Source organism: Gigantopelta aegis, chromosome 6 (genome assembly GCF_016097555.1).
Source record: "Gigantopelta aegis isolate Gae_Host chromosome 6, Gae_host_genome, whole genome shotgun sequence".
NCBI lineage: Eukaryota > Metazoa > Mollusca > Gastropoda > Neomphalida > Peltospiridae > Gigantopelta > Gigantopelta aegis.
The window spans coordinates 5,406,471-5,419,331 of NC_054704.1; the positions used below are offsets into that span (position 1 = coordinate 5,406,471).

Below are 12,861 nucleotides of genomic sequence, written 5' to 3' on the forward strand. Positions count from 1 at the left end.
TATATGAAATATGTGTAGTTGATAAGAATTGATTATGAAAGCTACAATTACCTAGGATCGACCAAAATGGCAGATTAATTTCCTATTCATTACAGTTTTTGTTCACTGAAGTTAAACATATTATTAATAAAATATTCCTTTTAGTTGTGTTTCTTCGTTATTTAAACTTTTATTAAAGGCAATGACGGTGAATTATGTGATGTGTCATTGCTAACAGTATATCTTAATTTAAAGGCCGATTGACGCCCACTATTTTCCAACCCTGCATCAATACCAGTTTGAGATTGAAGATGGTTTAACACCAGAGGGAGCTAAGATCCGATATGGCTACGATGAGAGAATCTTCCCAGGATACTCGTGGAGAGGATATGCAATTCTCACTGGTTTCCAGGTAAAGTATAAAAACAACCTAAGTCATACTATTTGCTAAGTTTTCCCTTAAAAGGTAAAACAGTTTAAAACGATTGTTTTTTGCAGTCTTAAAGTTCTATTGATGATTTACTATCTGATATCCATGATATGAAACGTGCTGTCCTTAGCACACTCACCAGTTGTCTGGGCTGTTAGTCCAGAATAGTGGGTTATTGGTTAGTTAGTAGTAAGAGAGAAGTTGGTGTAGTAGCCTCACACCTTTTCATGGAGTTATTACAACTCCCTCTTGGTAGGAATCACTTACAGGATATGGTCTCTACCAGCGTTAAGTTCAAGGCCAGTTTTCTAATGAAAATTTTATACCAATTAAAAAATATTTTGTGCTGTAAGTTAAGTTATTTAAACAAACAAAAAATCTTTTCATACAGCCTGAAGTTCTATTGGAGATTGACATCTCGAAGCCTAGCCTGTATTACGTGATATACCGGTACATCAACCGTAATGACAACACCGTGACAGGGGAGGTTACTCTGACACCGACGACCTTGGCCGACATTGAACAGAAGAGTAGCGTAACGTTCGCTGCATCGCTGGATCCAGCCTTCACGAATGTCGGACAGAGCGGCGTCAGCACATCATTTGTGCTAAACCCAGGCCGGTGGACCATCTCAACCAAAGTTCCAGAGGCCGTATTTCTGGTAAGATGAAATCGGCTTAACCACTTGTGGACTGACTGAGATACCAAGTTAACTGATAGATTAAAATAAAAGTAAAATTTTGTGAACCATCATAGTGCAGAAACCACCACTTCACCACCACCCAAACCCCTCCAAGGAAAATATTGTTTTTGTTCAAGATTTAAGCTTACCTTGCGTCTTAAATTTTAAAAAAAAGAAAGAAAGAAAGAAATCAGGGCATTTGAAATGTTTGATGTGCTCATTTCGTTATGGCCTTCATATTTTGTAATTACTTTTGTGTGAAACTGGTGTGAAGTAGTTATTACATCTGTTGTAATGTAGAATTGTAGTATGAAAACGTGTTGGTATGTGTGCTTTCCTCAATAGTAAATGTTTATAAGAGATAATTTGCCGCTAATAGAAAGGAGGTATGAATTATTCGCTGTTTGACAATATGAGTTATCTGGTTTTGAAATAATCATTTCTATAACAAAGTGTTAACATCTATAACAATGTAAATTATATATGTTTTATATTTCAGGACTATTTTGTTCTCATTCCACAAGGCTACTTCGAGGCGAGTGTTCTGCAGGAAAAGATTATCCACCCTTGTGCCATGCCTGGCGACCAAGGACCGTGAGTAGTTAGATGATTCACCATCATTGTAAATAAACATTATGTGTATTGTAAACAACTGTGTATTGGCTATGGAAGAAAACAGTTTTGAAATTGAAAACGTTTGCTAAGTCTGAATATTTTTGGAAAATGCTAAATAAAGTAATTGATGTTAGTGGTTGCAAGTAAATGCGCAGATACTGGTTTAAAGAAAAAAAAAACATTAATGTTTTGTTTTAAGCAAATCTTCCACTGTATGTTGTGTTATTTCACACTTCTGAACTCATATTTCCTACAAAACTTTTACTCAGGTTATTCCGTTTCCCGCTTGAGTTATGTGCCATGTTTTACCCGGCTTTGTTGGAACTGTGTTTGGATATTATGATGGTCTGGAAGATGAGTTTGTTTTGTGACAGCTGATGTGTTGTTTTTAGATGCCTGCACTATGAATACCCGAATATCCTGGTATACCCAACAGTGCGCGGCGAAAACGCGTACGTGATCGTGGACCAGAACCGAGCCAGTGCCGGTCTCGTGTCGGATAACAATGTGCTCGATGAGCTGGGGTCAGCTGGACTTGTGGTGGTCAACAAAAACCAGGTAGATTTACTTTATGCCATACTTACCCAGAGTTCGACAAATCCGCTAGCCCGATGCCTGTGGCTAGTGGTTTTTAAGTTCGGGCTAGTGAGAAACGCAAAACACCTAGCCCGCAGGGCTAGCGGTTTCTCACCCCCTCTCCTTATCGCTCGATCGTGTTTTTGTTTTTGTTTTTTTTCTTTTTCTCTCGGCTGAAATTTCATTTGCTAAATTTGATTGTGACGTTTGTCATAGAATAATATCAACAACATCATCAGTATATAATAATAACTGCAGTAACATGCTATCTCTACATCGTTACGGTTACAGCATGCATTGTTTACTTTTCCCTTTCAAGTTTCTGGCACAGGAAATCAAGTCTAATGACATGCGTGTTTTGATTGGTTGGACACGTCACGTGGTAGTTAATCTCGCACATAATTATGTTTTAGGCTAACTTGGAAATGACCAATCGCGACGACAGATTAACTCAATCAAGTAAACCCCAGTCATGCTTTGAATTTCAGTGTTTGTTTTATTTACCTATTGTTTTCTAATTTAACACTTCGCTTACATATGGTTATCGACAACCAGGAAAACAATTTACTTTAATGGTAACTGCACATGCAATGACTCGGCTTGGCCTATTACGTTTGGATAATGTCTCACAGCTGCCGATACAAGATAATACCTTTTTTGTTCATCAATTAACAACGGATTAGATGTCGCCGTTCTATTCTTTTGATATCGGTCTGACATGGGATAATGCCCTGTATTTGAGCAATTGGCAGTACCGTTCCTGGCGACATGAATAGTAGGCCCTAAAAGCATAACCCACTACCAAATACACTCAACCATCTATTACCGTGTGTCACACTGTCGTACCCTCATTTAAATTTAATTATTTTGATAGTGGTTTTAGATACCAACCATGAGTTTAATCAATTATTTTTCCCCGGGAGTGGGCAAAAGCGAAAACGGGACAATAACGATGGATCACACTGGACAAAAGACCAAACGTACAACACGACAAAACTGAAAGTTACAACATAATTTAAGTGTTTGTTTCATTTTACTGTTATACTCGTAAATGTGTAATCTTACAAAAATTAGATAAAAATCCAGTTATAATTGATCAAGAATTTGGGCTAGTGCTTTATCTTGGTGGGCTAGTGGTTTTCACAAACCCACTAGCCCTGTGGCTAGTGACTTTTCAAAATATTTGTCATACTCTTGACTTACCAGAGATTTATGCAGATGTTCTGTGGGTCTGAACATAGTCCCACTCCTGAAAGAAAGTGGTACTGAAAATTCCCAATTTCTGTAATAAAAGTTCCCAATATATAAGAATTGTTTCTCATTTTTTAGGAATTTATCGATGTATAAAAGTCACAAATGGTATAAAATCGCGTAGCCTAGCGTAGCGATTTTATACTACATTTGTGACTTTTATACATCGATAAATTCCTAAAAAATGAGAAACAATTCTTATAATTACAAACAGTACAAGAAGTGTACCGTAAAACACTCAAAAATAATTTCTTTCGTTCTTACCGTCAACCATGTTCTGTAAATAAGCGTAGGAATACATGTATACATACTATTGGAAATTGTCCGCTAAAAATAAAAATAAGTATTGAATCAACAAAAACAGTGTATATATCTTTATTATAACTTCTTTTTAAAAAATGAAACAATTTCATGTGCAGATTTGTCTTGTGTTTTTCTATCGCAAAGTGACCTTGATATTAACTTTTGTTTACGTGTAGTGACTGTTGGTGTTGTGCGGTTATTTCGATCTTGGTCTTCCGTGATGACGTATTTTTATGAGGTTTATGGAAGGATAACGCTTGGTTTTTTAGTGACGTCAGCCAATCAGAATACAGTAAATCGTATAAATTCGGAAAGTTTGTAATTATATATATTTAATTATGTCTGCTATAATAAATTAATTTAACAGTGGTGTACTGTATCATTTGGTGGCCTGAAAACATATCCCGTGTAGTATTTACTTGTGCTAATTTTTCCAATCCCATCGGGTATGGGACCATGGCGAAAAATCCTGGATAAATCCCAGCATACATGGCAGACAGCTACAGGTGGTAACTTTGTTTATAAAGCAGATAAATATGACAAAGATGGGTCTGAAAATAAGACTTAAGAACTGTTTACAGTTTGCAACAGTTTCAGGAGCGAACAAACTGTACTCTTGAAAGGAGGATACTTAATGCCAACATATGCTTTTAAAACGAGCAAAACTATTAAGAAAAATATTTCTTAAACAAAAATCTACTTTTCATTTTAATGTTACGTACAGATACATGCCAGCTGTGTTCATAATTGTAGATGGTCTGTTAATTATGTGGGGCCAGGACGTAGCTCAGTGGTAAAGTGTTCGCTCAATGCGTGGTCGGTCTCGAATTGATCCTCATTGGTGGGCCCATTGGGCTATTTCTCGTTCCAGCCAGTGCACCACAACTAGCATATCAAAGGCCGTGGTATGTACTACCCTGTCTGGGATGGTGCATATAAAAGATCCCTTGCTGCTAATCGAAAAAAGAGTAGCCCATGAAGTGGCGACAGCGGATTTCCTCTCTCAATATCTGTGTGGGTCCTTAACCAAATGTCTGACGCCATATAACTGTAAATAAAATGTGTTGAGTGCATCACTAAATAAAACATTTCCTTCTTGTTAATTGTGTATTATTTTCAGACATTCTTCTACATGGATCTGGTTGTTCCCGATCCGGGTATGTACGTCCTCCTCGTGAACTACCACAACCCGTCCGGTCGCACGCAGGATCTCAACATCAACATCGCATCACTGGCAGGCAGGGAGACAGCCATGATTAATCTGTATGCTTGCAAATACAGGTCAGTTATGTTTTGGAATATAAATAAGTTATACAGAAGACAGGTTGAGACCGTACAATGCAGATGTTTAAGACTTTCAGTTGTTTGATATCCTGTAAAATATATAATCATTTATCATTGGAATTATTATGTATTAGGCAAAACAGTGTTTGGGAAGATACATCAGTTGTACAGAATTAACTAAATCTTACAGCTATGTTACGTCAAAGGGAGGGGCAAAAATCAAGGTTTCAAGTGTAATCATTACTTTGTAATAGTATTTACGTAAACTAAGAATACTTTGAGAGAACTCTTATGGAACTTTAAAAAATGAGGCAAGTGTCGGAAGATTTTATGAATATGTTGTCTCATGGCTTGAGATTTTATAATATTTGTGTTGGGATGGAGAATGATCCGTGCTTTGTCCCTCTTACAATGCAGCCTTTCTCTGAGAACTTCATTTATACTGAAAACATTTTCAACCAATTGTCCATATCATTGTAAAATTAGTGTTGACAGTTTCATTAATTTGGGTTCAGTGTTTATTTATGGATATGTTGTCTCTTAGCTGGAAGTTTTGTATTACTTGTGTTGCAGCACCCTGTGTCGCCAGGTTGTGAAGGACGACCTTGGCATGGTGGCCATGTTCAACATCAGCACGGGATACATTTCTCTCACAATCACCGGAGACGAGAACTCGGACGTGGCAATCGTTAGTTTGATTTATTACACTTTGCAACCTTAATTCACAAACATTTTCTAAAAACCTTTACCATTAGTACATAATATCCATGGGTGTGGGTATGATTAGTATGTTCAATATTGTTTTTTCTGTGAGGTGTTTTGCAATCTGTCTTATATGTCAACACCAAATAAAACAGGAAAGCCCAAATATTTGCCTACTTAAGAAGTATAATGTATCCATACTATTGTACATGTTTATACTAATGTCCTGTGACATGGCCCGACATGGCCGTTGATATAACAGCTATAATAACTGCCAATCGGAATGAATTACATGAACATACTGCTTTTGGAGTCTTTAACTGTTCTGGGCATGTTCTCATGTTGTTTTGTTTTTTACACATGCATTTTTACCTGGTTGTGTAATGGTTTATTACCACAGCCAACATGATTGTGAAAATTAAACTATAATACTGGTTTTAAACCCTTGCTGGGATCAACTGAAGTTGTTAAGTTAGAACTTTTGAATGCACATACAGAACCAGTAAAAATCTTTGAGAATTGAATTTAACAATGCTGAAGTGATAGAAAAAGAGTGTTTATTTGCATTACTAGTATTAGCAAATACAAAAAGAGTGTTTATTTGCATTACTAGTATTAGCAAATACAAAAAGAGTGTTTATTTGCATTACTAGTATTAGCAAATACAAAAAGAGTATTTATTTGCATTACTAGTATTAGCAAATACAAAAAGAGTTTATTTGCATTACTTGTATTAGCAAATACAAAAAGATTGTTTATTTGCATTACTAGTATTAGCAAATCACTTGATTATTTTTAATAATAAAGTCTTGATGATTTTGTTATATAATTACTGGGTTTTCTGTTGCAGGATTCTGTGGTGGCTGTGCCGTACAGTGAGTGGAAGTCTGATTTCATCAAACCAAGAATCATCTGTATCCGAGTTAACGGAATGTAAGATTTTATTAGTCCCCGACCAGTCCACCCAGTGGCACTATGGCTCGGTCTCCATCTGTCTATCTGATTATCCCATATATTATGTATATAGGTTTTCAGTCTTTTGTTTAGTGTGTATAGCTTTACCATGTAGTGTTACAGATCAGATTTGACTTAATGGGGATTTGCCTACATTTAATACATTATGACCCTTGAACCTGGGAGATAAGAAAATGTGTTGGGTCATGTATTGCTTCAGCAGGACTCTCAGAATGCTTGTTGTTATCAGTATGGTGGAGAATAAAGAATACTCTAAAACTTATATATTACCATAAAGATTTGACATATATCTGTAATGGTGAGCATTATCGAGGCTTTTACTGACCTAGAATATCCACTCTGTCTTATTTTTTGGCATATTTGTGTTCTGATACTTTATAAATGATCGACTGGCCTCAGTGGCGTCATGGCAGGACATCGGTCTACAGGCTGGTAGGTACTGGGTTCGGATCCCAGTCGAGGCATGGGATTTTTAATCGAGATACCGGCTCCAAACCCTGAGTGAGTGCTCCGCAAGGCTCAATGGGTAGGTGTAAACCACTTGCACCGACCAGTGATCCATAACTGGTTCAACAAAGGCCATGGTTTGTGCTATCCTGCCTGTGGGAAGCGCAAATAAAAGATCCCTTGCTGCCTGTCATAAAAAGAGTAGCCTATGTGGCGACAGCGGGTTTCCTCTAAAAACAGTGTCAGAATGACCATATGTTTGACGTCCAATAGCCGATGATAAGATAAAAAAATCAATGTGCTCTAGCGGTGTCGTTAAATAAAACAAACTTTACTTTTATAAATGATCAAGCTTGTGTGTGGTTAATCCATTTGGAGTAACCATACATACTTAAAATAACCTGTATCTTTTATGTAATTAAAATAACATACTATTTTCATACAGTTAAAATAACCTGTAGTATGGTTTTTATTCAGTTAAGAAGAGCTGTTCTTTTGTATCCATTTGAAATAACCTGTACTGTTTTCATCAATATAAAGTAACCATATGTCTGACGCCATAAAACCGTAAATAAAATGTGTTGAGTGTGTCATTAAATAAAACATTTCCTTCCTTTGTTCATCAATATAAATTGCTTACAATATGCATGTTAACACTGAATGTTGTCGCTGTTCTAGTTGCCTTGCCTCAACGTATTCGACTCCAGTCGGCTCACTGAGACTTGACTTTGAGCAGCCTCCCAACGAACATCTCCTGGCTGTCGACCTGCCTCACAATGTACATGACACCAGTGTCGGACTGGTGTTCCTGAACACCTCGCAGGTAAGCTTCATACTTGTTCTGTGGAAATCTGCTAAGTGTTTTTCTTAAATTTAAGTTGTACACTAAATCAAATTGAGCTGTTCCAGTTACTATGTTGAAATGTGTTACAGAAAAATCTGTGATCTAAACAATACAGCTAGTAGTGAATTGGGGTTCTCTCATGTTAATATATATTACAGAAAAGTCTTTGATCTAATCAATACAGCTAGTAGTGAATTGGGGTTCTCTCATGTTAATATATATTACAGAAAAGTCTTTGATCTAAACAATACAGCTAGTAGTGAATTGGGGTTCTCTCATGTTAATATATATTACAGAAAAGTCTTTGATCTAATCAATACAGCTAGTAGTGAATTGGGGTTCTCTCATGTTAATATATATTACGGAAAAGTCTTTGATCTAATCAATACAGCTAGTAGTGAATTGGCGTTCTCTCATGTTAATATATATTACAGAAAAGTCTGATCTAAACAAGACAGCTAGTAGTGAATTGGGGTTCTCTCATGTTAATATATATTACAGAAAAGTCTTTGATCTAAACAATACAGCTAGTAGTGAATTGGGGTTCTCTCATGTTAATATATATTACAGAAAAGTCTTTGATCTAATCAATACAGCTAGTAGTGAATTGGGGTTCTCTCATGTTAATATATATATTACAGAAAAGTCTTTGATCTAAACAATACAGCTAGTAGTGAATTGGCATTCTCTCATGTTAATATATATTACAGAAAAGTCTTTGATCTAAACAATACAGCTAGTAGTAAATTGGCGTTCTCTCATGTTAATATATATTACAGAAAAATCTGATCTAAACAATACAGCTAGTAGTAAACTGGTGTTCTCTCATGTTAATATATATTACAGAAAAGTCTTTGATCTAAACAATACATTTAGTAGTAAAGTTCTATAGTGAGAGAGAGATCTTTTTTGTGAGCTGAAATTACTTTATAATACTATTCTAAAATAGGGCCTACAGTAGGTCTGATGTTGAACGCATTTTCTCTTAATACATACGAACCAGTTCCTCCATGTTGAAACATTTATATCCACTGTTTATGTAAAAGGTGTTTGTATATAAAGTTACAACAAATATGTTCATAACCTAATTTTCAGACGACCGTTGAAGTCGGTGGAACGGTGTCGCGACCTAGTCAGTATGTGTTTCTCGTTCACTTCTACATGCCGAGCGAAGTTGGTCTCACAATACCGGTCACTGTGTTCACAAACGGACAGATTGTCGAAGGTGAGCAGTACTTGTATTCTCAAACATTTTAGCTTAAAGTCCGTGACTCTACTTCTCAATGTAGAGGTTCATACCTATTCTGTTGATCATGAAAAGCTATTACAAGCACTAAAACAACTAGAAACACATTGGATCTGCAGAATTTGGTAATTTAAAGTAATTTTTAATTAACGAACAAACAAAAACAAATTGGATTTGCTGAAAGTGGGAGTTGTAAGTGTTGTATAATATACTGATGAAAGGAAATAAAGGATCACACAGATAGCAATAAGAAATAATGGCTGCATCAAAAATCAATTGATATTATCAGAAGTGGACTGGGAACATATAGGCATCACATTCAACACTACAGACATTCAATCCCACATTACAACTTGGTATGAAATACAGATATTACTATGCTAGTAGTGAATTAAATTTGGTCTACAATTCGATGTGTTCCGTTACTTCTTTCCATCAATATATAACAATAAAAAAACTGTAATAGCTAAATATATTTACACTGCCTAATAACTAGGGTTAGCATCCTTAACTTCAAGACATAATTTACATTCAATTTTTGAGAGGATGTTTTTATTCTTCTTAAAATGAACAACAGGGTAAACGGCATCTAAATTATAGAAGACGGAGATCAGTATAAATAAAAATGTAGAATATATACTAGGAATAAAACTTGTTACATTTAAAATAAATTTATGTTCCCAGGTGTGTTCAGTCCCACTTACTGTCCAAGTGTGACCGGTTGCCGAGCAACGATTCGCTTCCCCGACACAGGAGACATCGTCACGCTGAAGGATCCGTCAGTCCGTCTTCTTTTCAACAACACCAAGGGAGGACGCATCTGGCTGGTAGGAATCCATGATGGTTTCAAAATCATCTTCTTTTTAGACTTAACTAGAATAACTGGAGTTTGTGTATTTTAAAATCATGTTCTTGTCAGTTAGTGGACTAACAAGATAAATGGGAGTTAAAGAAATCTTGTTGTAATTCTGCATACTAGTCAGATAAACGAGAATTTTAAGAAATCTTGTTGAATTCCAGCATACTATTGAGGTAAATGAGATTTAACGAAATGGTTTATTTCAGGATTATGTTCTGGCTTCCCCTGCCAACCAGTTTTCACCACGTGACCTTGAACTTCAGCCAATTGATAAATCTGGAGAATTCCTTGAACAGTGTGTTGATGAGGGATTTGTGCTCAAGTAAGTTCCGGGCTAAAATTTGACTATTTTCATTGCAATCCTCTGAATTCAAACTTGGTTGCAGAGAAACATTTTATGAAAAGTGTTTGTATATAAATGTCTGTGGTATGTACTATCTATGTGGGTTAGTGCAGGTAACATACCCCATGCTATTTATTGGCAAGAATAGTAACAGTAATATCCTGGGATATTGTAGGAGTCGTCAATTGATCTCCTTATTTAAAAAAGAGAGACGTAGCCCAGTGGTAAAGTACTCACTTGATGCGCGGTCGGTTTGGGATCGATCCCCGTCAGTGGGCCCATCCAGCCAGTGCACCACAACTGGTACATCAAAGACCATGGTATGTGCTATCCTGTCTATGGGATGGTGCATATAAAAGATCCTTTGCTGCTAATCGAAAGAGTAGTCCATGAAGTGGAAAGCGGGTTTCCTCCTTCAATATCTGTGTGGTCCTTAACAATATGTCCGACGCCATATGTTGAGTGCGTCGCTAAATAAAACATTTCTTTCTTTCTTTCCTTCAATATCTGTGTGGTCCTTAACAATATGTCCGACACCATATGTTGAGTGCGTCGCTAAATAAAACATTTCTTTCTTTCTTTCCTTCAATATCTGTGTGGTCCTTAACAATATGTCCGACACCATATGTTGAGTGCGTCGCTAAATAAAACATTTCTTTCTTTCTTTCCTTCAATATCTGTGTGGTCCTTAACAATATGTCCGACGCCATATGTTGAGTGCGTCGCTAAATAAAACATTTCTTTCTTTCTTTCCTTCAATATCTGTGTGGTCCTTAACAATATCCGACACCATATGTTGAGTGCGTCGCTAAATAAAACATTTCTTTCTTTCTTTCCTTCAATATCTGTGTGGACATATGTTGAGTGCGTCGCTAAATAAAACATTTCTTTCTTTCTTTCCTTCAATATCTGTGTGGTCCTTAACAATATGTCCGACACCATATGTTGAGTGCGTCGCTAAATAAAACATTTCTTTCTTTCTTTCCTTCAATATCTGTGTGGTCCTTAACAATATGTCCGACACCATATGTTGAGTGCGTCGCTAAATAAAACATTTCTTTTCTTCCTTCCTTGTTTAAAATTCATGTTTAAATATTAGTCCTTAACAATATGTCCGACACCAAACTAAATAAAACATAAAACTTGGAAATCATGTTTCCAGACTAACCAGTTTTGCCATAAACATTGATTCATTTGTTCATTCATTCATTCTTGTTTCAAGACACGCTAGCCTTGACTTGTTCATATTGATAGAGATTATGACTTAAAAAAAGAAACGAAAACACCCATTAGTAATCAAGCTGGCCAAGTCATGCTAATGTCTGTGTTATTTGTGTCAGGTCTGACATTGATCTAATGTTAAGATACAAGTCATGCTAATGAGGTCTGACAGTGATCTAATGTTAAGATACAAGTCATGCTAATGTCTGTGTTATCTGTGTCAGGTCTGACAGTGATCTAATGTTAAGATACAAGTCATGCTAATGTCTGTGTTATCTGTGTCGGGTCTGACAGTGATCTAATGTTAAGATACAAGTCATGCTAATGAGGTCTGACAGTGATCTAATGTTAAGATACAAGTCATGCTAATGAGGTCTGACAGTGATCTAATGTTAAGATACAAGTCATGCTAATGAGGTCTGACAGTGATCTAATGTAAAGATACAAGTCATGCTAATGTCTGTGTTATCTGTGTCAGGTCTGACAGTGATGTAATGTTAAGATACAAGTCATGCTAATGTCTGTGTTATGTGTGTCAGGTCTGACAGTGAGTTCTGCCGGGAGAGCGTCTTTACACTGACATCGGAGTACAACAATGGCGCGCTGCCCTGCTCCTGCGACATCGACGGCTCCCTGAGCTTCACGTGCGAGCCGTTCGGGGGTCAGTGCGAGTGCCGAGAGAACGTCATCGGTCGAAACTGTACGGTGTGCAAACCGGGAAATTACGGCTTCCCCAGGTGTAAACGTAAGTTGACTTTTCAAAGGTTGGATCTAGCTCCTTTAATACATCACTAACACAAGGTGCTTGGGTAGAAGTATCAAATCTCCTCAATGGATCCAATCTCTGATTTTATATTTTTTCCCCTATCCCATATCAAAGATCATGATATGTGCTGTCCTGTCTGTGGAAGCTGCATATAAAAGAGCCCTTGCTGCTGATGGTGAACAAAAAAAGTAGCACGTCTGAATTATCAAATGCTTGATGTCCTATAGCCGATGATTAATTTGTCAATGTGCTGAAGTGGTGTCGTTAAACAAAATAACCTGCACTTTACATTTAATTTGTCAATGTGCTGAAGTGGTGTCGTTAAACAAAATAACCTG

General features: G+C 36.6%; 1 protein-coding gene across 1 annotated transcript in view; it reads left to right on the top strand.

Moving 5' to 3' along the window:
• Window positions 1-12,861, top strand: part of LOC121373933 (laminin subunit alpha-like) — a 127,571-nt gene that overhangs the window by 39,848 nt on the left and 74,862 nt on the right. Inside the window, exons 16-27 of the mRNA XM_041500760.1 lie at window positions 235-391; window positions 801-1,070; window positions 1,591-1,685; window positions 2,099-2,264; window positions 4,957-5,117; window positions 5,694-5,808; window positions 6,673-6,755; window positions 7,923-8,067; window positions 9,184-9,313; window positions 10,019-10,161; window positions 10,400-10,515; window positions 12,297-12,502. Of these exons, the coding sequence (XP_041356694.1) occupies window positions 235-391; window positions 801-1,070; window positions 1,591-1,685; window positions 2,099-2,264; window positions 4,957-5,117; window positions 5,694-5,808; window positions 6,673-6,755; window positions 7,923-8,067; window positions 9,184-9,313; window positions 10,019-10,161; window positions 10,400-10,515; window positions 12,297-12,502 (1,787 nt within the window). The remainder of the gene's footprint in view (window positions 1-234; window positions 392-800; window positions 1,071-1,590; window positions 1,686-2,098; window positions 2,265-4,956; window positions 5,118-5,693; window positions 5,809-6,672; window positions 6,756-7,922; window positions 8,068-9,183; window positions 9,314-10,018; window positions 10,162-10,399; window positions 10,516-12,296; window positions 12,503-12,861) is intronic.